Raw genomic sequence first — 22,455 nt, 5'->3', positions numbered from 1 at the left:
CCTTTCGCTGACAATGAGGTAGACAGGATCTTGACTGAGAGGAGGAGTGTGGTTCGGTCTCAAAGCAGTGGCTGTTTTGGGATCGTGTGCATGTTCCTTTATTCTCACAATTTCTGCAGGTTTGTTTTCCAAAGAAATGTCACTGCAGGGAACACATGTTTATAATAAGTAGACGATTTTCCAATATTGAAAGGAACGTTAATGCTTCAAAGATATTATGCTTTGTCAGAAATGAATTCAAGATCAATGTGATTATATTACTGCTATGGGAGCAAAACAAAGAAGTTAAAATCCTGATTGTTTAATAATTCTTGGTTAAGACCTACATTGAACTGATCTTTAGAAATTAAAACACAACCATTTTGGTCCCATTTCTTTTTGAACTGTATTCTCAACATCAGTTTGAAATTAAATGGCACAGACTCCTTCCCACAACGCTTAATAAAAGTGCTTCCTTTATCCTGTGTTTTTCCTGTCTCATTCAATAAATGAAGCCTTGAACCAATTCTGACAGTGTATCTAATTTAATTACTAAAACTGGGTTGGAACAGGAAGCAGAAGTTAAGCAAATGGAGCCAGATGAAGACTGTACCCAACTTCAAATTGGGATAAAAGTTTACTCTGTGTAAAACCATTCAGAATTAGTTCCTTCTCTACTAGGAAGGGATACGCTGCTGACTGCAAAGAGATACGAAAGTCTGGTTCATTTTATAAATCTGCTACTATCAGTAATAAATCATATATGATTTATTGTTAGCAATAAATCTTAAGGTAAAAGCAAGAGGGTTAGCAAAAAAAAGAACGCAGGATAATCGGAAGAGTAGGTCATTTGGCCCACCAAGCCTCTCCCATCATTCAATATGATCACAGATGACTTGTTTCAGGCCTATTCTCCTCTTTTGTGTCAGTTCTATAAAATGGCACACCAATTACTTCTCTGTTTCTTGGTCTTCTGCTTTTGTTTGATGAATTGCAACAATTCTCTGGTACCTCAGACATATACACATTGCTTATGTATTTGCCAGAATGGGTCAGCTGTCTACTCCATCAGTACACCACAAACGATAGTAATTTTTTGTATGTAAGCGAGTTCCCAGAAGTCGTCCCAGGCCAATGATTTGGTATATGAAATTTGTCTATCTATTTTCCTCCTTGGCCAGATTTAGACACAGAAACTTTTAATGGGAGACAGTTTCGAAAGTCATCTACTTTGCCCATCTGTAAGTCATTCAGATTTCCACAAAACAATTACAACCTCTCTTCTTCTATTACGGCATTGCCAATTCTGCGTTACATTTGCTCAGAAGAGGCTCAATCTAGAAGTGTTTGCTTTCCTGAAATTATATTCAAGTCCAGAGATGAAATTTGGTCTCATCAACACTCACAACACACTGGAGAAATTCAGCAGGTCGGGCAGCATCCGTGGAAATGATCAGTCGACGTTTTGGGCCGGAACCCTTCATCAGAACTGTAGGGGGACGGGGCAGAGGCCCTATAAAGAAGGTAGGGGGAGGGTGGGAAGGAGAAGGCTGGTAGGTTCCAGGTGAAAAACCAGTAAGGGGAAAGATCAAGGGGTGGGGGAGGGGAAGCAGGGAGGTGATAGGCAGGAAAGGTGAAGAAAGAATAGGGGAAACCACAATGGGTAGTAGAAGGAGGCGAAACCAAGAGGGAGGTGGTAGGCAGCTGGGGGATGGGGTAGAGTGACATAGGGATAGGGGAAGGGAGGGGGAGGGAATTACCGGAAGTTGGAGAATTCTATGTTCATACCAAGGGGCTGGAGACTGCCTAGACGGTATATGAGGTGTTGCTCCTCCAACCTGAGTTTAGCCTCATCATGGCAGTAGAGGAGGCCATGTATGGACTTATCTGAATTGGAGTGGGAAGCAGAGTTGAAGTGGGTGGCTACTAGGAGATCCTGTCTGTTGTGGCGGACGGAGCGGAGGTGCTCGACGAAGTGGTCCCCCAATCTGCGTCAGGTTTCACCAATGTAGTGGAGGCCACATCGGGAGCACCGGATGCAATAGATGACCCCAACAGACTCACAAGTGAAGTGTTGCCTCACCTGGAAGGACTATTTGGGGCCCTGAATGGTGGCAAGAGAGGAGGTGTAGGGACAGGTGTAGCACCTGCGCTTACAGGGATAAGTGCCAGGTGGGAGATCCGTGGGGAGGGACCGATTCCTGCGGAAGGCGGAGAGGGGTGGAGAGGGAAAGATGTGCTTAGTGGTGGGGTCCTGTTGAAGGTGGTGGAAGTTGCGGAGGATAATGTGTTGGATCCGGAGGCTAGTAGGGTGGTAGGTGATTGTGTTTTCCCCTATTCTTTCTTCATCTTTCCTGCCTATCACCTCCCTGCCTCCCTTCCCCCACCCCTTTATCTTTCCCCTTACTGGTTTTTCACCTGGAACCTGCCAGCCTTCTCCTTCCCACCATCCCCCCACCTTCTTTATAGGGCCTCTGCCCCTTCCCTCTACAGTGCTGACGGAGGGTTCCGGCCCGAAACGTCGACCGATCGTTTCCACGGATGTTGCCCGACCTGCTGAGTTCCTCCATCGTGTTGTGAGTGTTGCTTTGACCCCAGCATCTGGAGATTATTTTGTGTTTAAAATTTGGTCTCATCATGGTGAGCTGCATAATCCTTGGGTCATAATGACCAGCGAAGCTCCTCCAAAGGTGGGCTCAGCCACAAAAACCATAAACCCACAGCCCCAGCAAAGTCATGGACTGATAGACAGTCTAAGCTGGATTGTGGTTTACACTGTCAGAAAATCCAATCTTTCATTGCATGTGCCATGATCAAACACATGGTTAAATATTCAGAACTTATTGCACTTAGTAATGTGAAGTCATTGGTTAAGTGGACAGCAAAATCATTTGTCAGAAGCTCGCAGATTCCTCATTTTTAGTTACTACTGGATATTATTTTGGCTGAAATATTTTTCATAAATTAATGGATGTAAAGCAATATGTTGTGCCACTGAGATGCACAAATCTACTCACTTCAGCTGTAAAGTTAATTATAACTTTGTTACTTGTGGCTTAGATTTCCTACTTCTGGCCAATCAGGATGCTCATGATGTAAGTCATATGATTATTCGAACAGGATAGGTGTGTAGAATTCCATTCCGAAAAGTCCAGCCTCTCCATGCCCAGGTTGACACTGTTTCTTTCATCAGATTTTTACCTCCCAAGTGTAACCCAAAAACAAAACATTGCAAGTGCTGCAAAGGCCAGGTAGCAGCTGTGACAAAAGGAGCAGTGTTTGTGGCTCAAGTTGATAACCCTTCATCAGAACTGATGAGAGGCCTGCAAGGTGTCTCTCTCTACAAAGATACTGCCTAGCCTACTGGGCATTTCAAAACATTCTGAAAACCCATCAACATTGTCAGTCTCCAATCCAAGTAAGGGAGAAATATGAATAACTTTTATTTGCCTGCATAAGCACCACACTCCCTCCTTGTAGACAAAAACTAAGTCCCACATATCATCCCTCATCCAGCTCCAGACATATTTCTCTAAATGCTGAATTTTTTGAAGTAAAATTACTCTATTCCTTAGCACTGAACATGTGAGGAACTTCAGATGTGTACATGTCTTTAACTAAGATGGGAGAGAATTTCTCACATTCTCTATGACATGGGAAGAGGCCATTTCTCCCATCAAATGTATGTCAATTCTCAAAGCAAAGTTATTCATCACTTAATTCCCTCTAACCTATTCTCTCTCACTTGCCTATCAATTGCCTCTTGTTTCTCCTGATTCATGCCTACACGAGCAGGAATTTACAATGGTCAATTAGACTATCAGAAGGTCTTTGGAATATGGGAGGGAAACAATATGCTCGGAAGAATCTATTGTGGCTGGTGCTCTTGATGCGGCCTCCTCTACATTAGTGAGACCCGTTGTAGATTGGGGGACTGTCTTGTTGAGTATCTCCGACCATCTGCCAAAAGCAGAACTTCCTGGTGGCCAAACATTTTAATTCCCATTCCCATTCCTGTTCTGACATGTGAGTCCATGGCCTTCTCTTGAGCCAAGATGAGGCCACTCACAGGGTGGAGGAACAATGCCTCAGATACCGTCTGGGTAGCCTCCAACCTGATGGCATGAACATCGATTTCTCCTTCTGGTTAAAAAAAAAGTTTCCCTCCCCCACTCCTTCTATTTCCCTACTCTGGCCTCTTACTTCTTCTCAACTTCCTATCACTTCCACCTAGTGCCCCCTTCTCCTTCCCTTTCTCCTATGGTCCACTCTCCTCTTCTATCAGATTCCTTCCTCTCCAGTCCTTTATCTTTCCTACCCACTTGGCTTCACCTATCCCATTCCAGCTATCCTTCTTTTCCTCCCCACCTTTTTATTCTGGCATCTTCCCCCTTCCCTTTCTGTCCCAAAAAAGGATCTGAAACATTGACTGTTTATTCATTTTCATAGATACTGCTTGACTTGCTGAGTTCTTCCAGCATTGTGTGTGTGTGTTGCTTCGGATTTCCAGCATCTGCAGGGTAGGATCGAACATGGGTCACTGGAGTTGTGTTGCAGCAGCATTATCTGCTGTACTGCTGTGCCATCCTTAACCTTTAATGCCAGTTCCACAGACCATCCATTAAAACCATCTGTTATCCAGCTACATAGTCTTGCACCCATCATGAAAACATTATGGAGGAGAGACAGCGGATAATTCCTGAAAGCTGAGCAATGCACCTGTTGGCTTAGATTTTCCCTCAGTGCTTGGACAGTGTGTTCTGCGTCTCTCCAAACAGGATACCAATCATATTTACAGTATGTGATTTTTTTTCTCACGGTAAGGAAAGAAAGAGTTTACTCAATGTTTTGCCTAACATCATACTTTCATATCCCACTTACCCCGCCCAGAACTAAAGTCCTCACCAATTTACTAATCCCACACTTAAACTTCTGCTTCATTCATTCAAACTGTGAAATTTCCTCCCTGATCTTTTCCATGTCTTTCCCGCTCCAAAAATGCTCCTTAATATCTACTTCTTAGACCAACCCTTGAGTCGTCTGCCTTAACAACTCCCAATGAGATTATTTGCCAATTTTTTTCCTGGTAGTTGCTCGTCTGAAATATCCTTCAGACTTAAAGGAGCTGTCTACATCCAGGTTACAGCTGCCGTTGTGATTTGTTTGTATTTTAACTTGTTGCTCAGTGGGCAGCGGGCAGGAACTACTGAGTCTCTCCCTGTAAACGCACCCATTCCCAGATGCAGCTGTGCATGAGCAGGAGGCTTGAGAAAATCTGGCTACAAGATCACATTTTCATTTTATGAGTTTCATGATGTGGTTTCCTAAATTGAGGCCGTCTTGCCTGCGGTTTGGAGGCCTTTTGTTTTGAACTCACTCAGTTCATTTAATAAAGTGAAGTTTTTGAAGCTTCTGGGGCTTTGTTTATACAGTACATAACTTTCTGATGTTCCCCACTTTTCCTGTAGGGCCCCATACCTCCTTAATTTGTTGATGTTGCAAACCTGGTGCTCTCTCCCTTAGAGTATTGTGGCTATATCCACTACTCAATGACTGCAATGTTTCTTGCTGTCATGTTCTCAAAGGCAGCTTAGGAATGGGCAATTAAAGCCCACAAAGACCACATCACTTAAAGAAATTAAGAAAATGAGATTTAAGCACGAATTTCTCAATCAAACATAGTTTGGTTCAGTTTTTCTCAATGATTCAATTCAAAGACCAAATATCACATTTGCAAGTTGCTGATGTTGCAAAACTAGGTACCTGAAAAAGATGTACAGACCTTAAAGGGGATTTGGATAGACTGAATGACAGAACAAGAACATGCATGGAATATTGCAAAATGTGAAGTTGTCCACTTTGGTACAGAAAACGGAAAAGCAGAGTATTTGTTAAATGGTGAGAGACTGGGTCATGAGAATGTTTGAAAGGTCTTTGATGTCATTTTGCATAAGTCATTGAAGGTTAAAGTACATGCGTACTGATCAACTGAGATGGCAAATGTTAACTTAAGATTCCTTCTGAGAGGATCTGGAAACAGGAGTACGTATGTTTTAATGTGGTTTAATGGGAGCTTGCTGAGATTACACTTGGCACACTGGGTACAGTTTTGATCTCTTTACCGAAGTAAGGATGTACTTGCTATTGAGATCAACTGGACTGGTTCCAAAATAGCAGGTTTGCCACCTGAGAAAAGGTAACTGAAACTGTTTTTGCTGGATCTTTGAGGAATGAGAGGAGATCTCATTGCAATATAATAAGTTCCAAAAGGGTTTGATCGGCTGGATTTGGGAAGGATATCTCACCCGACAGAGGAATTTAGAATTAGGTGACACAGTATCAGCTTAAAAGGCAGGGCAGTTATTGAATGAAGAAAAATCTCCTCATGAGGAGGCTACAGAACTTGGAATTCTCTCTCTGTTGGACGGTGGAAGCTCAGTTGATGTGTTCACTTAAACCACAAATCAATAAAGTTATCTCATTCAAAGAAATCATGGATATGGGGATAGAACAAGAAAATCAGGCTGAGACAGAAGATCAGCCATGATCATAATAAATATCAGAGGCATTAAAAGGCTGCATCATCTAATCCTACTCATATTTCTTGTGTGTTTAAGCTGTGTACCACACTTCATGATGAAAATAATCTCAATTCTTATTTTCAATACATCTGAACCTGAAAAAGGAACGGTCCAGCTTTATAGTGTCAGTGTCCAGCCTTATAGTGTTGTCCCAGTTTGGATTTAACTTTTATTTTGCTCAGGCTAAGATTCATACAGCTCTACTATTGTGCCCACACTGTTGGCAGCTTCCCAGAATCTAGTAGCAATCCATTTGTGAATGCAACCATTGTCAGGCCATTCTGATGCTTTGCTTAAATAGAATGCTATACACATTTGATCAAGGTAGTTTTCATTTAGCTGTTGGTCAATACGATCAGAGTCCTGTTACAGGCTGAGTTAAAGTATGCTGCTGTGCACTCTGGAAACAAACTGGAATGTAATGCCATTTTTCAATATCCTGGGTACACGGATGTTCAAGTATAATTGTCATTCAATCATACATGAATACCCATGAGTACAGCCAAACGAAACAATGTTCTTCTGGGGCCAAGGACCAACAGTCAAGCACAGCACAAGACACATATAGCATATAATAATTACGATAGCAGTAAACATACTGTCACATAAAAAGCAATAAAATAGCCCAAGTCCCTGAGTGTCATGTCCTCTCGCTAGATGGTGCATGAGGATGTTATGGGCAGAGCAAGCCACAGCAGTTTGATCTTCGTGCACTAGTGCAGCCACAGACAAACACAATCCAGTTCATCTTCCTCCGAGTGAACGCTGCCAATGAGAGGGGCCAGCCCCCCCCAGACCACCGTGGACACCTGCTACACTGTCTCCGGCGCCCAGTCAATGGGTGGCTGCAACAGGTGACACTGTCACCCGAGACCCTGGTCCGTGCCACAACTGAGATGACACAACTCCATCGGTCTCGCCGATGGACCAGTGAACCAGACTTGCAGGATTCTATATCAGCAATGCCCAACTGGGTCTTGCAGTCACAAGAAAAACCGTCCAAGGCAATCACTTGTCCCATTTGTTAGACTGCACACTGTCTCCTCCACACACCAACTCTGGTGCCTCTCTGTATCAGGAGGCAATATGGGCACAGCAGGTCCAGCTCCTCCACTGTTGAGCAATACCTGTTGTAATTGATGCTCTTAATATCCAGCAGTGTCGTGCGATCATAAAAATGACACAAAGGACGAACAATAACACCTTTGGTTGGACTCGAAGAGGCTGCTGCGACCATGCACACTGCCATCCTACCAGATCCACGTAAAACAGTACAGCACAGGCCCTTCAGCCTACAATGTTGTGCCAAACCAATTAAATTAGTAATCAAATGACCAACTAAACTAATCGCTTCTGCCTGCACCACGTTTGTATCCTTCCATTTCCCTCACATTCACGTGCCTATCTAAATGTCTCTTAGACGTCCCTGATCTGTCTACACCATCGCCCCCAGCAGTGCATTCTAGGCACCCACCATTCTGTATAAAATAACGGCCTCTCACATCTCCTTTGAAACTAACGCCGCTCACCTTAAATGCATGCCCTCTGTTATTAGACATTTCAACCCTGACAGAGAGATACTATCTGTCTACTCTATGCCTCTCATAATCTTATAAACCTCTATGAAATCTCCCCTCAACCTCTGCCACTGCAGAGAAAACAACCCAAGTCTGTCCAAACTCTCATTATAGCACATTCCTTCTTATCCAGGCAGCATCCTGGTAAACTTCTTCTGAACTCTCTCCAAAGCCTTGACATCCTACTTATTATGAAATGTATGCAATACTCCAGATGTGGCCTAAAGTTTTATAAAGCTGCAACATAGCTTCCTGTCTTTTGAACTCAATGCCTCAACTTTTGGAGGCAAGCATGTTACAAGCTTCCTTAACCACCCTATCAAGTTGTGCAGCCACTTTCAGGGAGTTATGAACTTGGACCCCAAGATCCCGTTTCAGGTTGAAAGCTGATCAGAGTTGATCTGCTCATCAATACTGTTAAGGGTCTTGCCTTTGCTCTCTTTGCACTTGAACGGGTAGGAAGGGACATCACTTACATCTCCACAATGTTTTCCGGAAGGTTGACTGGGATTTCGGTCAGCCCTTTCCCACGACAATCCACAATGTTGTTACTGCATACACAGGCTGGTGGACATGTTGAGGCATGGGCACTGCATGACACAGCTTCAGAGGACTGAGGACCTGGGAAAACACAAGAGCAACAGTCATAAAGTTATAAAGAGATACAAGCACAGAGAAAGCCCTTCAGCTTATCAGGTTACTCTGATCATCAGCACCCTTTTGCACTAATGTTACATTAATCCCATATTTTCATTCTCTTCAAATCTCTTCAGGTGCTACCACTCACCTACATACGAGAGACAATTTATAGTGGTTGGTCAATTAACTTACAGGCCTACATGTGGTAAGGATGTGAGAGAGAATTGGAGCCCCCGGGGGAAATGCACGCAGTTACAGGCGGGGAGCACCTGAGGTCAGGGCTGAACCAATACCTCTGGTGGTCTGAAGCATTGATCCAGTAGCTGTGCCACTGTGCAATCTTATACAGAGCCACAAAATACATCTTCAGCATGCAGCATCAATGGACTGATTGAAACATGCATTCTTTGCTGAGAATCTTTCTTGAGGGCAGCAGTTCCTGAAGAACGTGCTTTCAAGCAAATATGGCTTCTGTTTTACATGTCTGGATCAATGTACAGATCTTATAGAATGGCTAATTTAGCAAGAGCTAATCACATCAACTATAATTGTGTTAATCTACATTTACTCAGTAAATGACATAATTGGCTCAACATGTAATCTTTTGTTTTATTCAAGCTTGATTCAATAATTCATTGAGTCACAGAAAGATTCAGCACAGAAGCATCCAATCCTGATGCAGGGTTTCAACCTGATATGTTGAGTTCTTCTCAATCCCATAGATACTGACCCTCCCACTGAGCTCCCCAAGTAAATTGTTTTTTACTTCTACACAAAAACAAGTCTTTCATCCCACTGAGTCAACACCAACTATCAAGTACCCATTTTCTTTTACACTAGTCATAACCTTACCTATTTTATTCTCCCAAATCCTACGACCCATATATACTGGGGGCCATTTACAGTGATCAATTATACTAGACAACAAAGATTTTGCTTCCTGAATACTTTTGGGTGTACCTTATGGATTTTGGGCTGCTGATCATGAAAATCACCATGAAATTTCCCTATCGTACACTATTTTTAAAATCACCTGTATTTGTTATTTCAATTCATAGTTCAAATCAGAATAACAGTTGCCAGTATTAAAGAAATAAATTTTCTTGGTCCACAAGTCAAACAGGTCATCAATGACAGGCAGTTATGAGAACTTCTAGTGGGACTGGAGAAAATTAGATGGAAGGTGCTCAAGGACATTGACAACTACAGAGCACCAAACCACGTGCAGCTGGTTGACAACATGCTTCAAGCATACAAAGCTATGAAGTGCAACATGTCACTAAAGATTAATATTCTGCAATCCCATTTAGACCTTTTCCCTGCAAATCATGGCGATGTCAGTGACCAGCATGGTGAAAGGTTTCACCAAGGCATTGTGGTCATGGAGAAACATGGAGCAACTGGAATCCAATCAGTGACGACTGATTCTTGTTGGATACTTAAATGAGAAGCCTCAGACACTGAGCACAAATGAAAATCATCCACAAAATATTTTTAGCTTAGTTGATTTTCACACAAAGCCTGCCTTTCCACAGTGCTTTATACCTTTAAGAAGCTAAAGATTTCCACTCTGAGACATCTGCTTGTGGTGGGACTGGCATTGACCATGCAATGATTTCAGTGGCGATTTCACCCCAGTTCTGCTGGCCCAGAGAGGACCATCCGGCAATCTGTACATTCAACTGTCCAGCTCTTGTCTCCATCCCTCCCCCTCCTGTCTTCTCTTATCGTTTTGGATCTCCCCTCCCCCTCCCACTTTCAAATCTCTTACTAACTCTTCCTTCAGTCAGTCCTGACGAAGGGTCTCGGCCTGAAACATCGACTGTACCTCTTCCTAGAGATGCTGCCTGGCCTGCTGCGTTCACCAGCAACTTTGATGTGTGTTGCTTGAATTTCCAGCATCTACAGAATTCCTGTTGTTTAAGTTTTCATTCTTTATTGTTTTACAACATTGAATCACAGTAGATTTAATTTGGCTTTTTTGACACTGATCAACAGAAAAGACTCTTCTGTGTCAAAGTGAAAACAAATTTCTACAAATTGGTCTAAACTTATCACAATTATAAAACGCAAAAAACTGATTGCATCATTTCTCACCCCCTTCAAGTCTAAGTAGATGTACCTTTGGCAGCAATTACAACCTCGAGTCTGTGTGGATAGGTCTCTATCAGCTTTGGAGATCTGGACACTGCAATTTTTCCCTATTCTTCTTTATAAAACTGCTCAAGCTCTGTCAGATTGCATGGGGATCATGAATGAACAGCCCTTTTCAAGTCCAGCCACAAATTTCAATTGGATTGAGGTCTGGACTCTGACTTGGCCACTGCAGGACATGAACTTTGTTATTTTTAAGCCATCGCTGTGTAGTCTTGTCTTTATGCTTGTGGTTATTGTCTTGTTGGAAAACAAATCTTCTACGAAGTCACAGTTCTCTTGCAGACGACATCAGGTTTTCCTCCTGGATTTCCCTGTATTTTGCTGCATTCATTTTACCCTCTACTTTCACAAGCCTTCCAGGGCCTGCTGCAGTGAATCATTACCAAAGCATGATGCAGCCACCACCATGCTTCACGGTCAGGATGGTGGGTTTCTGATGATGCGTGTTGTGTTTAGTCTGATGGTCAAAAAGCTCAATTTTAGTTTCATCAGACCATAGAACCTTCTTCCAGCTGACTTCAGAGTCCCCCCCCATGCCTTCTAACAAACTCTAGCTGAGATTTCATGTGAGTCTTTTTTCAACAGTGGCTTCCTCTTTGCCACTCTCCCATAAAGCCTCGATTGGCGAAGCACCTGGGCAACAGCTGTTGTATGCAGAGTTTCTCCCATCTCAGCCACTGAAGCTTGTAACTCCTCCAGAGTTGTCATAGGTCTCTTTGTGGCCTCCCTCACTAGCCCCCTTCTTGCATGGTCACTCCATTTTTGAAGATGGCCTGCTCTACACAGATTTACATCTGTGCCATATTCTTCCCATTTCTTGATGATTGACTTAACTATATTCCAAGGGATATCCAGTGACTTGGAAATTTTCTTGCGTCCATCTCCTACTTGTGCTTTTCAATAAGTTGCTTGGAGTGTTCTTTTGTCTTCACGGTGTAGTTTTTGCCAGGATACAATAGACAATAGGTGTAGGAGTAGGCCATTCAGCCCTTTGAGCCAGCACCACCATTCACTGTGATCATGGCTGATCATCCACAATCAGGACCCTTTTCCTGCCTTCTCCCCATATCCCTTGACACCGCTATCTTTAAGAGCTCTATCTAACTCTTTTTTGAAAGAATCCAGAGAATTGGCCTCCACTGTCTTCTGAGGCAGAGCATTCCACAGAACCACAACCTTCTGTGTGAAAAAGTTTTTCCTCAACTCCGTTCTAAATTGTCTACCCCTTATTCTTAAACTGTAGCCTCTGGTTCTGGACTCCCTCAACATCGGGAAAATGTTTCCTGCCTCTAGCATGTCCAATCACTTAATAATCTTATATGTTTCAATCAGATCCCCTCTCATCCTTCTAAATTCCATTGTATACAACCCCAGTCGCTCCAATCTTTCAACATATGACAGTCCCGCCATCACGGGAATTAACCTTGTGAACCTACGCTGCACTCCCTCAATAGCTAGAATGTCCTTCCTCAATTTGGAGACCAAAACTGTACACAATATTCCAGGTGTGCTCTCACCAGGGCCCTGTACAACTGCAGAAGGACCTCTTTGCTCCTATACTCAGCTCCCCTTGATACTGACTCACAGCAGTTGGACCCACCAGATAAAAGTTTATTTTTACTACAATCAATTGAAATACCTTGACTGCACACAGGTCTCCAGAAACAGATCTCCATTTAATCAATTATGTGACTTCTAAAACCAATTGGCTGCACCAATGATAATTTAGTGTGTCTTATTAAAGGGGGTGAATACTTATGCAATCAATTATTTTGTGTTTTATATTTGTAATTAAATTAGATCACTTTGTAGAGATCTGTTTTCATTTTTACATGAAAGTTTTCTTTTCTCTTGATCAATTTTTAAAAAGCCAGATTAAATTCACTGTGATTCAATGTTGTAAAATAATAAAACATGAAAACTTCCAAGGGGTTGAATACTTTTTATAGGCACTTATAGGGTGCCTAACATTTTTGCACAGTACTGTATTTGTCGACGTGGAGCAGACAGCGAGCTTGAAAATCTGGTGGGAGCAAGGGATGTTGGGAATGATGAGGGTGGAGCACTGCGGGAGGGTTGTGGGACAGGTGGCAGAGAAGGAGTGCCAGGGCAGGGAGGTGGCACAGGTGCAAACACACCCAGCTCTGACACACCTGACAAGGTCATTTGATTGGTTTTATGATCCTTACAGAATGTCTCTTAGTGCTTCTCGCTCCCTCTTCTCTCTCTTCCCCTTTTCCTAACCATGATTACCCTCTCCCTGGCCCCCTCCCGTAATAAAGACCCATATCAGAATCAGGTTCATCATCGCTCACATATGTCATGAAGTTTATTTTTTTTCCAGCAGCAATTTGGGGCAATGCAGAAAATTACTATAGTAATGCTGAAATTCCTCAGGTTCCTTAGCTATATACAGCATATGTTCTTAAGACCTTTGCACTGTACTATTTTTATTTCATGATTTGAAGGGAAAGTATTAGTCACTTTGCAACTGATAACATCACTTGAAATTAGCATCACAACCCTTGGCAATATTTATGAAACTATCAAAATAATATCCTTGCATTTTCATAGCAGCTAGCACAATGGGGCCACAAAAGTTTTGGAATTCCTCCAATCTAAACAGCAGAATATCCTGCTTTGACAGCACAGAGAGTTGCCATGGGCACGAGTGTTCGCAATGGTCAGAGGACACCATCAGTTCAGGCTGTGATTTAGGGACAATTCCCAAGCCATCGTATGACTTCACAGTTGACTGCCTACTGAGTTCTAAGCACAGGAGCTTCAACACTTTCTGATTCTCTTCGGCTGCGATGCTTTGTCATACACCCGTCAGTCAAGCAATGATGCGTGTTGGATAGCTCTTGACTTCTCACAGGTTCTCTGACTTCATATAAAATAAAACCATTCCTACTCTTATTTTCTTATGTTCTTGAGCTGCTGTCCCCATGAGTAAGAAAGAAATTGATGCTCATGCTGAAGTAATGGGACAAAATGAGGTGGGAAGAGCATGAGCCTGATAAGCTTTGACTTGTGTGACTGAAGAGCTGGTTAAACGCTGTAATATTCTCCAGAATTCTATATGAAATTTGGCAGCAAGCGGTATACAGTTAGTACACCATTCAAACTCACACATCAGGTGGTAAATTTCTGCTCCGGATTTTAAGCTGTGAAGGGTCCATTTTAAACCTAGAAGTCGGTTAAAGGACGTTCTGCTCTGATCCATACAGCAAACTCAATAAACTGCCTAAAGAGACATCCTTTGGATTGTCCTGCATCAGAGATACATTTTCCAAACAATATCTCAAGCGTAGTCCTCTCATGATACTTGCTAACAGCCCTCTGTAACTCGTTTTACTCATTGCCAAATTTCATCAGAAACTGAGAAAGCAATGAGACCCTTTTATTGCCTAACAGATAGCTATCAGCAAGCAATACAGTGATTCATAGATACCCTCAATGAACATGGTTACCAGTACCTCTCACCCCAGAAATAATCCTTGGGACCACAATAACATTTGGGTCGATTGGAACTCTCGTAAGTTGGATCAGGCTACAGAGGGTGACCGGGATTCTGGAAATAGGTCCTAAGGTTTCTCCTAGAAAGTGGTGATCAAGGAATGAACACTCATTCTTTGTGAGTGCAGCTTACTCTTTCTCTTATGTTCATCTTACTTGGGGTTTAGGATGATGCTACTGAAGTTGGGTGACAGCTTACTGGTGGTCAATAAGACAAGAAATACAACTAAATACTTTATTAACAACACTTTTTCTGTGGTAAATTGTGGTAAACTATCACCACAAACAATGAAGATGAGAGCAAAGGTGAGGCTAACCCGAGGGTTGAGCCCTGTGCGTGTGATGCGAAGTTGCAGCATGGCATGTTCAAGGAGATGTGGTTGGAGTGAGGTCGAGACGTGTTTGAGATGGTCGTAGTGGGAGATGGAGTTGGAGTGAGGAAATTGGAAAGAAGTATGTGCAGAGGAGTTTAGAAGCCTGTACACCTAAACCGGAGGCGAGGTTGGATTGACCTAAGAGCAAACCGATTTGGAAAGGTTAAGTATGGCCTCCAGCTGGACAGTGGGGTACAGGCCCAGAGCATATCACTAGTATGGGGGACGGTCTGGAGTTTAGACGATTTAAACGTTGGCCCAGATGGACCAGTAAGGCAAGACTAGAGGCGAAGGTCGGGCTGATTCTGTTCACTGTTCTGCGATGTTTACTCCTCTCTCTGCGACGCTGGGGCTGTGAGATCACTCTGGCTGCTCTGTGCTTTGTGTCTATGAGCTTTGCAGTAATTTGCTCTGCTGTGTGATGAGCTGAGACCGAGGCTACAGGCCTACTCTGGCTGCTCTGGGCTCCAGGTCAATGGACTTAGTCTGGTTCAGAATTCGGTAGCTTGCTTTTATTGTTTGCATGATTGGTGTTTCTTTCTTTCTTTCTTTCTCTTTCTCTCTCTCTCTCTCTCTCTCTCTCTCTCTCTCTCTCTCTCTCTCTCCCTCCCTCCCTCCCTCCCTCTCTCTCTCTCTGAGTTGGGTGTTGGTCTTTTTTTTATTGGGTTCTTTTGGGTGTCTTGCTTTGTGGCTGCCTATAAGCAGACAATGTATAATTTATACATACTTTAATAATAAATGTACTTTGAATCTTGAAACTTTGAAACTGAGCTTTCATTGCAGCTTCAGTGACCTGGAATTTGTCTATCCTCAACAAGTGTGCTTAATGGCATGGTGATGAATTGTCTGGAACAACTTGGACAAACACAAAGATTATGAGGGTCAATGCGTAAAGCCTCATCACTCAAGAATCTATCCAGTCAAAGTTTATACGCTCATACTCTCTGGGGCCCTGATATACAGAAGGGAGCACAGGAACCTGAGTCCTGGTATGAGAAATAGAGAGCAAGAACCAGGGTGAACGAAATGCTGAACTATTGGGAATTCTCAATAGCCAGATGGTGGACTACTGGAGTATTACTGTCGCAGGTTTCCTCATTACAGACAGAGAGGGGAAAAGTCCTTCAATGACCTCCCTAGGAACTAAAACTCACTCAAAGCATAAACATTTGGAGAATGTTTGAAAAGGATTGGGCACATTAATTGTTCAGTGCATGATTTACCAATATTACACACACTCCTCACCTACACTAAAGCTGTCTCGCGAAGCATATTTACTCTGTGTGTCTTTGGTCTGAATGGATCAAGGTTGAGGAAAACAAGCTCTCTGTTTCCTGCTGCAGTTGTCACAGAGGCTACATCATTTACAAATACATGGCTTGCAATGCTCATGAGCTTTGTTGACATTTCATTAACTGAAGCCGTGCCTCCCTGTGGAAATGCATGACTACGAATTTTCCTTTTCAGCACATATCAATCTACCTCAAACAGCTGTTCCATTGGGCTTTTGGGATTATTCTTGTGGGATTAGTAAAACTCTACAAATAAACTGATGGATTATCCTTTCTTTTTCTTTGCCTTTCCAATACTTGTTTCTAACCTTTTTCCTCAAGCATGGAAAACCTTTTCTTTCCTCCCAGTTAGATGAGATTCCCTTTCAATTCTTGCCAAATATGATAGCTAATGAACTATCATACAATAATCCATCAGTACATAGTTCACACTCAACAGTCATATCAAGCTTAATATAGCAGACACACATAAAAGTTGCTGGTGAACGCAGCAGGCCAGGCAGCATCTCTAGGAAGAGGTGCAGTCGACATTTCAGGCCGAGACCCTTCGTCAGGACTCCTCGGCCTGAAACGTCGACTGTACCTCTTCCTACAGATACTGCCTGGCCTGCTGCGTTCACCAGCAACTTTTATGTGTGTTGCTTGAATTTCCAGCATCTGCAGAATTCCTGTTGTTTGCGTTAATATAGAAGATTTATTTTAAGATTATTTATTTTTCATTTAGATAAAGAGAAGGAATGAAGCAGAGAATTTATTCTCTGATCACTTTGAACAATTGTAATTTGGCTGAAGTCTACAAACTATTTCAGGGTTCAGTCATCAATTAACTCTGGCCATTATTATGAGTTTTGAGAGAAAAGTGGAAGCAAAATGGTGGTGGATGGAGCATGTAGTCCTGTTGCCTCACGGCTCCAGAAAACTAGGTCCAATCCTTAGTTCAGGTGCTGTCAGTGTGGAGATTGCATGTTCCCCCTTTGAATGGTGGATTTCCTTTCCACGCCTCAAAGACATACTGGTGGGTCAACAAGGCCACAGTAAATTATTCCTTGGTGTAGGTAAGTGTCAAAGGAATTAAATGAGAATTGATAGCTATCTGAGAGAGAAGTGCAAGCTAACCTCAGTGTCTTTCAGTTTGGAGTGAGACAAAATCTGATGTTTTTTAGATGTGACTTGATAAAACTGAAGAATATGCATATGATTTAAGTTAGGCAAAGAATGAACTTCAAATGTGATTTCTTCACTGTGTATGAAATGTGGGTTCTTGAGTCAGGATCCAAAGCTCTGTGAGCTATTATAAGCACAAGAACGTCTGCAGATTCTGGAAATCCAAAGCAACACACACAAAATGCTGGAGGATCTCAGAAGGACAGGCAGCATCTGTAGAAATGACTAAACGGTCAATGTTTCAGGCCAAGACCCTTCTTCAGGACTGAGAAGGAAAGGGGAAAAAGCCAGAATAAAAAGGTTGCTGGAGGGGAAGGAATGGCTCTGAGCCATTGTCACTGATGAATTAAAGACTTCAAAATTAAAGTGACATTATTTTCAGATTTCACATTTCAGAAAATCTTTATGTTAATTTGTCCTTATTTTCTTTAAGGATGATTACATTGGTGATGTTTTGTTGCCAAAATGTTGAAAAAGGCTGGTAAAACAGAAACTGTACATATGCTATAATAAATGCTCTGAAATTCGTAGTGAGGCTGGCAGCTGAGACAAGAATCTACCAGAGCCTTGAAGCTATTCACCTGCTCACTGTGGCCGGATTCCAGCGTTTCCTGGTGGGTTTCAGTATTTTTTATTGTGAACAGCTAACTGAAGCAGCTGAGGACTAGCAATAATCAGACCCTCCATCTGCAAAATCAGTCATCATGCTATTACACTATCTTTTACATTTTTCTTGGAACATGCCAACTTAAGAGAGCTGAGGATTGATTTGAAAGAGGTCCCTTGACAATGGGACATAGTCTCATTACCCTTGCTGCTCCATGATTTTATTTAACCCAAACGAGCCAAGGTATATTTACTATTATGCTATCAGGGGATTAGCTCAATGATAGAAATTTTCTGTAGTCAGAACGTAAAGAACAGCAAAGCAGAAAATCAATCAATTTATTCACCATGAGGGAGTGGGCTCCTTGTGTTAGATTAGGACCTTTCTGATTTGTCAGCAGATGCAGTTTCAGGTGGCTACACATCATTGTAAATAGGAAACACCACTTGCTTCTGTTTTGGCTTCATTTGCCTCTTCTCTCTGCCGAGCACCTCTACATCACTTCCTGTCCTGCATCCATTGGCTTCTCATTCATCTACTTACCTGTCTTCCCTTTTCTCTATGTCATCCACTTGCCTTCCATCTTTTCCCTCCTGGACTCCATGATACCTGACCCATAATTGTGTACACTGCTGCCGGTGAACTGCAGTGGACCCCTCTCAGCTAAACTTTGCTCTGTGGTTTTATTACTAATGGGAGGGTCCCAGAGCTTGGCAGAAGTTATTGCTTTTAGACATGCTGGTTGCTAATATTACCAGTAGCAACCTCCAGTGAAAACAGAGTACAGAGGCAATAACTCCATTTTTTTTTGCAATGGTATTTGGTGACTGACTCCAAGTTCAATGCCTTGACCGTCTTTCTGAGATCTCTTATAAATGTGTTTTCCATTGAGTCATAGCATAATACAGTACAGGTCTTGGCTCTTTGACCAATAATGACCATGCTGATCGTCAAATACACATCTGTCCTAATCTCATTCCCCAACATTTGATCTGTAGCCTTCCAAATCCCAGCAATTCAAGTGAATTATACCAGAACAATATGGACTAATTAAAACATGGCGCTTGTAAATAGATAAAGATTAGAGCCAGAAGTGAAAGGAAGATGGAAAGGAATTAGACAACCTATGCTTGTACCAGTTATCTGGCCATAGAAATTGAAGTTTGATCTATCTGCCAGGGACAGTCATAGTAATTTAAATGTGAGTGCTCTAAATTGGATACATATACACATTCACATTATATCTACGTACACTCAAGTGATCTTAATGTTATGTTTTGTAAATCCAAAACATAAAATTAATTAAAAGAAAGACACTTAACTGGGAACATGAAACTAACTTTGTGTTTTACTTTAAGTGAAGCGCATACGTATCACTTGGTAGTGTCATGACATACGTCATTTACGTACTTTTACATATAACCCGCTATGCATTATGTAAGCAACAAAGAATGATTAATCAAACAATATAGTTACAAGATTAGTCAAGTATTACTGAAATTTTAAATACACAACACCCCTCCCTGCTTAGCTATAAACTCCAGCACAATATAGAATGCATCTTAACTATATATGCAGTATATTATACAATAAAACTACTATACAGATATCCACAGCATAGTAAATTTTTAATCAACCCATTCAGGCCCAAAAATTTAATTGCTGTGGAGGTTTCCTTACTCTTGTGGGATTACGTCTTTCCTGACAAGGGAGGTCACTCTGCTTGCCAGGTGAGACTTGTGGTTGTGAAACAAACTCAGATTCTGGGGCCTCCTCTGTAGTGGTTGTAGGAGTTGACTCTGGGACTGCAGGAAGTGGATCTGACAACTCTGACCACCTTTCTTCTCTAATAATTGGCTCGATTCTCCTCAACTGATCGATGTGTTGTCTCCAGACAATATAAGACACAATCTGCACTGTGTAGGAGAGTGGTCCAGTTCTGTACTTAATCTTTCTGATCACCTCTGCTGATCACAACTTGTCCAAGAGTGAAACATCGAACCTTCTTTTCCGAGGAGCCTTCAGTTTGACTCAGTTTGTCCTACATACTCCTTCTGTGATTGGGTTTGAGGATATACAAGCGTGAATGCAAGGGACAAACCAGGAACAGCATAGCTGGTGAGTTGTTGGTTGGGGAGTATGCTGCATTGTGACATGCAAGCAGGAAATTAGCGAGCTTCTGATTCAGTGTGCATGTAGTGTGTTCTGCTGATATTGCTCACAGAGAGTTCTTTAGACTCTGGGCAAACCTTTCCATTTATGGCTGTGTGGTATGGTGTAGGTGTAAAATGTCTTATTCCATTCATTTTCAGAAATGACTGAAACTGTTCTGCAATGAACTGTGGTCCATTGTTACTGACTATGTGTTCTGGAAGACCAGTCTTTGAGAAGAGGCTTTTCAACACATCAGCAGTATGCAAGACTGCAGTGGAGGTTATTGGGAACACTTCTGGCCACTTTGTAGCTGCACCCACTACAGCAAAATTGACATGAATCCTCTGCCAGGTAATTGCAGGCCATTCCCAGGGCTGAAGAGGCACTGCTCTTGACATTGTTGAACGTGTTGGCATCCTGAACTGTGCATGGCAAACTGCTCAGTCTGTTGATCTGTCCCAGGCCACCAGACAAAACCTGAAGCCAACACTTTCATTTTGACCATGCCTATATGACGGGCATTTAGCTTCTCCAACACTTTAGCTCTCAGCTTGGATGGAACAATGTGCAATATACACAAAAAGCAACCTCTGTCAAGGGCAATTACATCCCGGTGTTGGTAAAACTGGGGAACTGGAATTTCTGCTGCACATTGCAGCTATTTTGGGGTGGCCAAGGAGATTTGAGAGAGTGTGGGGTATTTTCTAGTTTCCCTTTGGATGATCTCAGCTATAATAGTGAGACTTTCAATTTGCATTAGGGAGAATACTTCAAGAGAAGTGTCCTCTTTTCTCAATTTTTCAGCTATTTCCTTTTCCAATTGTAAATGGGACAGTCCATCTTGAAATTGTGTCCTCCAAGGAGCAAAGTCCATCTCTGCATTTGTGTTGCTGCTGTTAATTGAACACTCTGCTGTGGATTGAAGATGGACACCAGTGGTTGATGATCAGTGACCAAAGTAAACTCTCTTTCATACAAGTACTAGTTGAAAAGTTTTGCACCCCAAACTAGACTCAAGGCTGTTCTGTCAATCTCTGTGTGACTTTTCTCTGCAGCAGTAAGGGAATGTGATGTAAAGGTTAACTGGCATCACTCATAACATGTGACATGACTGCACCTATATCATAAGGTGACGAGTCACAAGCAAGCTTCACTGGATGATGTGTATTATAATGTGTGAGTTCAGTGCCTGATGTCACCATTCCCTTTACTTTTTGGAAAGCCACGCCACACTGCTTTGTCCACTATGATTTCTTCTCGATCTGCAATAATGAGTTGAAGGGGTGGAGCACAGTAGCTGGGTTTGTAGGAACCTGTTATAGTAAATGACAAATCCTAAAAAGGACGGCAACTGTGACCAGTCTTTTGGGCTTGGGGCATCCAACACCACTTGAATTTTCTCAGCACATTTGTGTAATCCTTGGGTGCTCATGGTGTGACCACAGTAAGTGATGCTTGGTTTAAAGAATTCACATTTGCTGCATCGTGCTCTGAGCCCATAATGTCCTAATCTTTTTAAGAATTTCATTTAAGATTTTGAGGTTTTCATCCTTGTTTACAATCCCAAAATGTTCCCAGTCATCATTACCGGAAACGATGATGTCATCCAGGTAACACTTGCAGGACCTGCTCCATAGCTTTCCGCCAGGATGCAGGTGCAGAAGCTACTCCAAAAATAAGCCTCTTACAGTGATAAAGCTCTTTGTGAGTGTTTACGGTGAGAAACACTTTGGACTCTTCTCCTCATCTCCATCTGCAGGTAGGCTTCAGTTAAGTCCACTTTGCTGAAGTGCTTCCTCCAGAAAGGTATGCTGGGTAGAGGATATTGATCTACTTTCAGTACTAGGTTGATGGTGACCTTAAGATCACCAAGAGTGCTGGCAGACCCATTCTTGTGGCTATTGGAACCACTGTTGTTGTCCATGGGCTCTGCTGAACTTTAGAAAGAATTCCTTCTACTGTCATGCAAACTAGCTCACTGGCTACTTTTTCATGGATGGGAAGAGGAACTGATGGACTTTGCAAAACTTGGGTGTGGCATTTTCATTTAACACTGTTTTACTCCTGATATGTTTGAATTTTCCAATGCCAATCATGAACACTGCTGTGGCATCATCCAGTACCTTTCCTGATTCACTTTCAGTTAACTAGAGGGAATGTGACATGCAAGTGATGGATGGATCTCCAATCAAGTTATAGCCAGCTCAGGCAATCATACCTCCACAATGATGTCCCTCCTTTTTTTTTACCACATACAAGACCAATGTAACTTGTTGGTTGCTGTATTTCACTGTTACAGACATCCCACCCTGCAAAAACTCATTTCAGGGAGGTAGGACCATCAATTTGCGGGAGACTCCCGGAACTTCTGGGAGAGGTGGGATGTTTGCAATAGAGTAGCTCCTTAGCAGC

General features: G+C 42.4%; 1 protein-coding gene across 2 annotated transcripts in view; it reads right to left on the bottom strand.

Moving 5' to 3' along the window:
- LOC134349406 (slit homolog 3 protein-like) overlaps positions 1 to 22,455 on the bottom strand; it is a 674,478-nt gene that overhangs the window by 191,599 nt on the left and 460,424 nt on the right. For both annotated transcript variants that reach the window (XM_063053662.1, XM_063053663.1), the window contains one exon: positions 8,614 to 8,758. In XM_063053662.1, the coding sequence (XP_062909732.1) occupies positions 8,614 to 8,758 (145 nt within the window). The remainder of the gene's footprint in view (positions 1 to 8,613; positions 8,759 to 22,455) is intronic.

Source organism: Mobula hypostoma, chromosome 7 (assembly GCF_963921235.1).
Source record: "Mobula hypostoma chromosome 7, sMobHyp1.1, whole genome shotgun sequence".
Taxonomy (NCBI): domain Eukaryota; kingdom Metazoa; phylum Chordata; class Chondrichthyes; order Myliobatiformes; family Myliobatidae; genus Mobula; species Mobula hypostoma.
The sequence above is the reverse complement of the archived record's forward strand: the minus strand, read 5'-3'. Positions and strand labels throughout refer to the sequence as shown.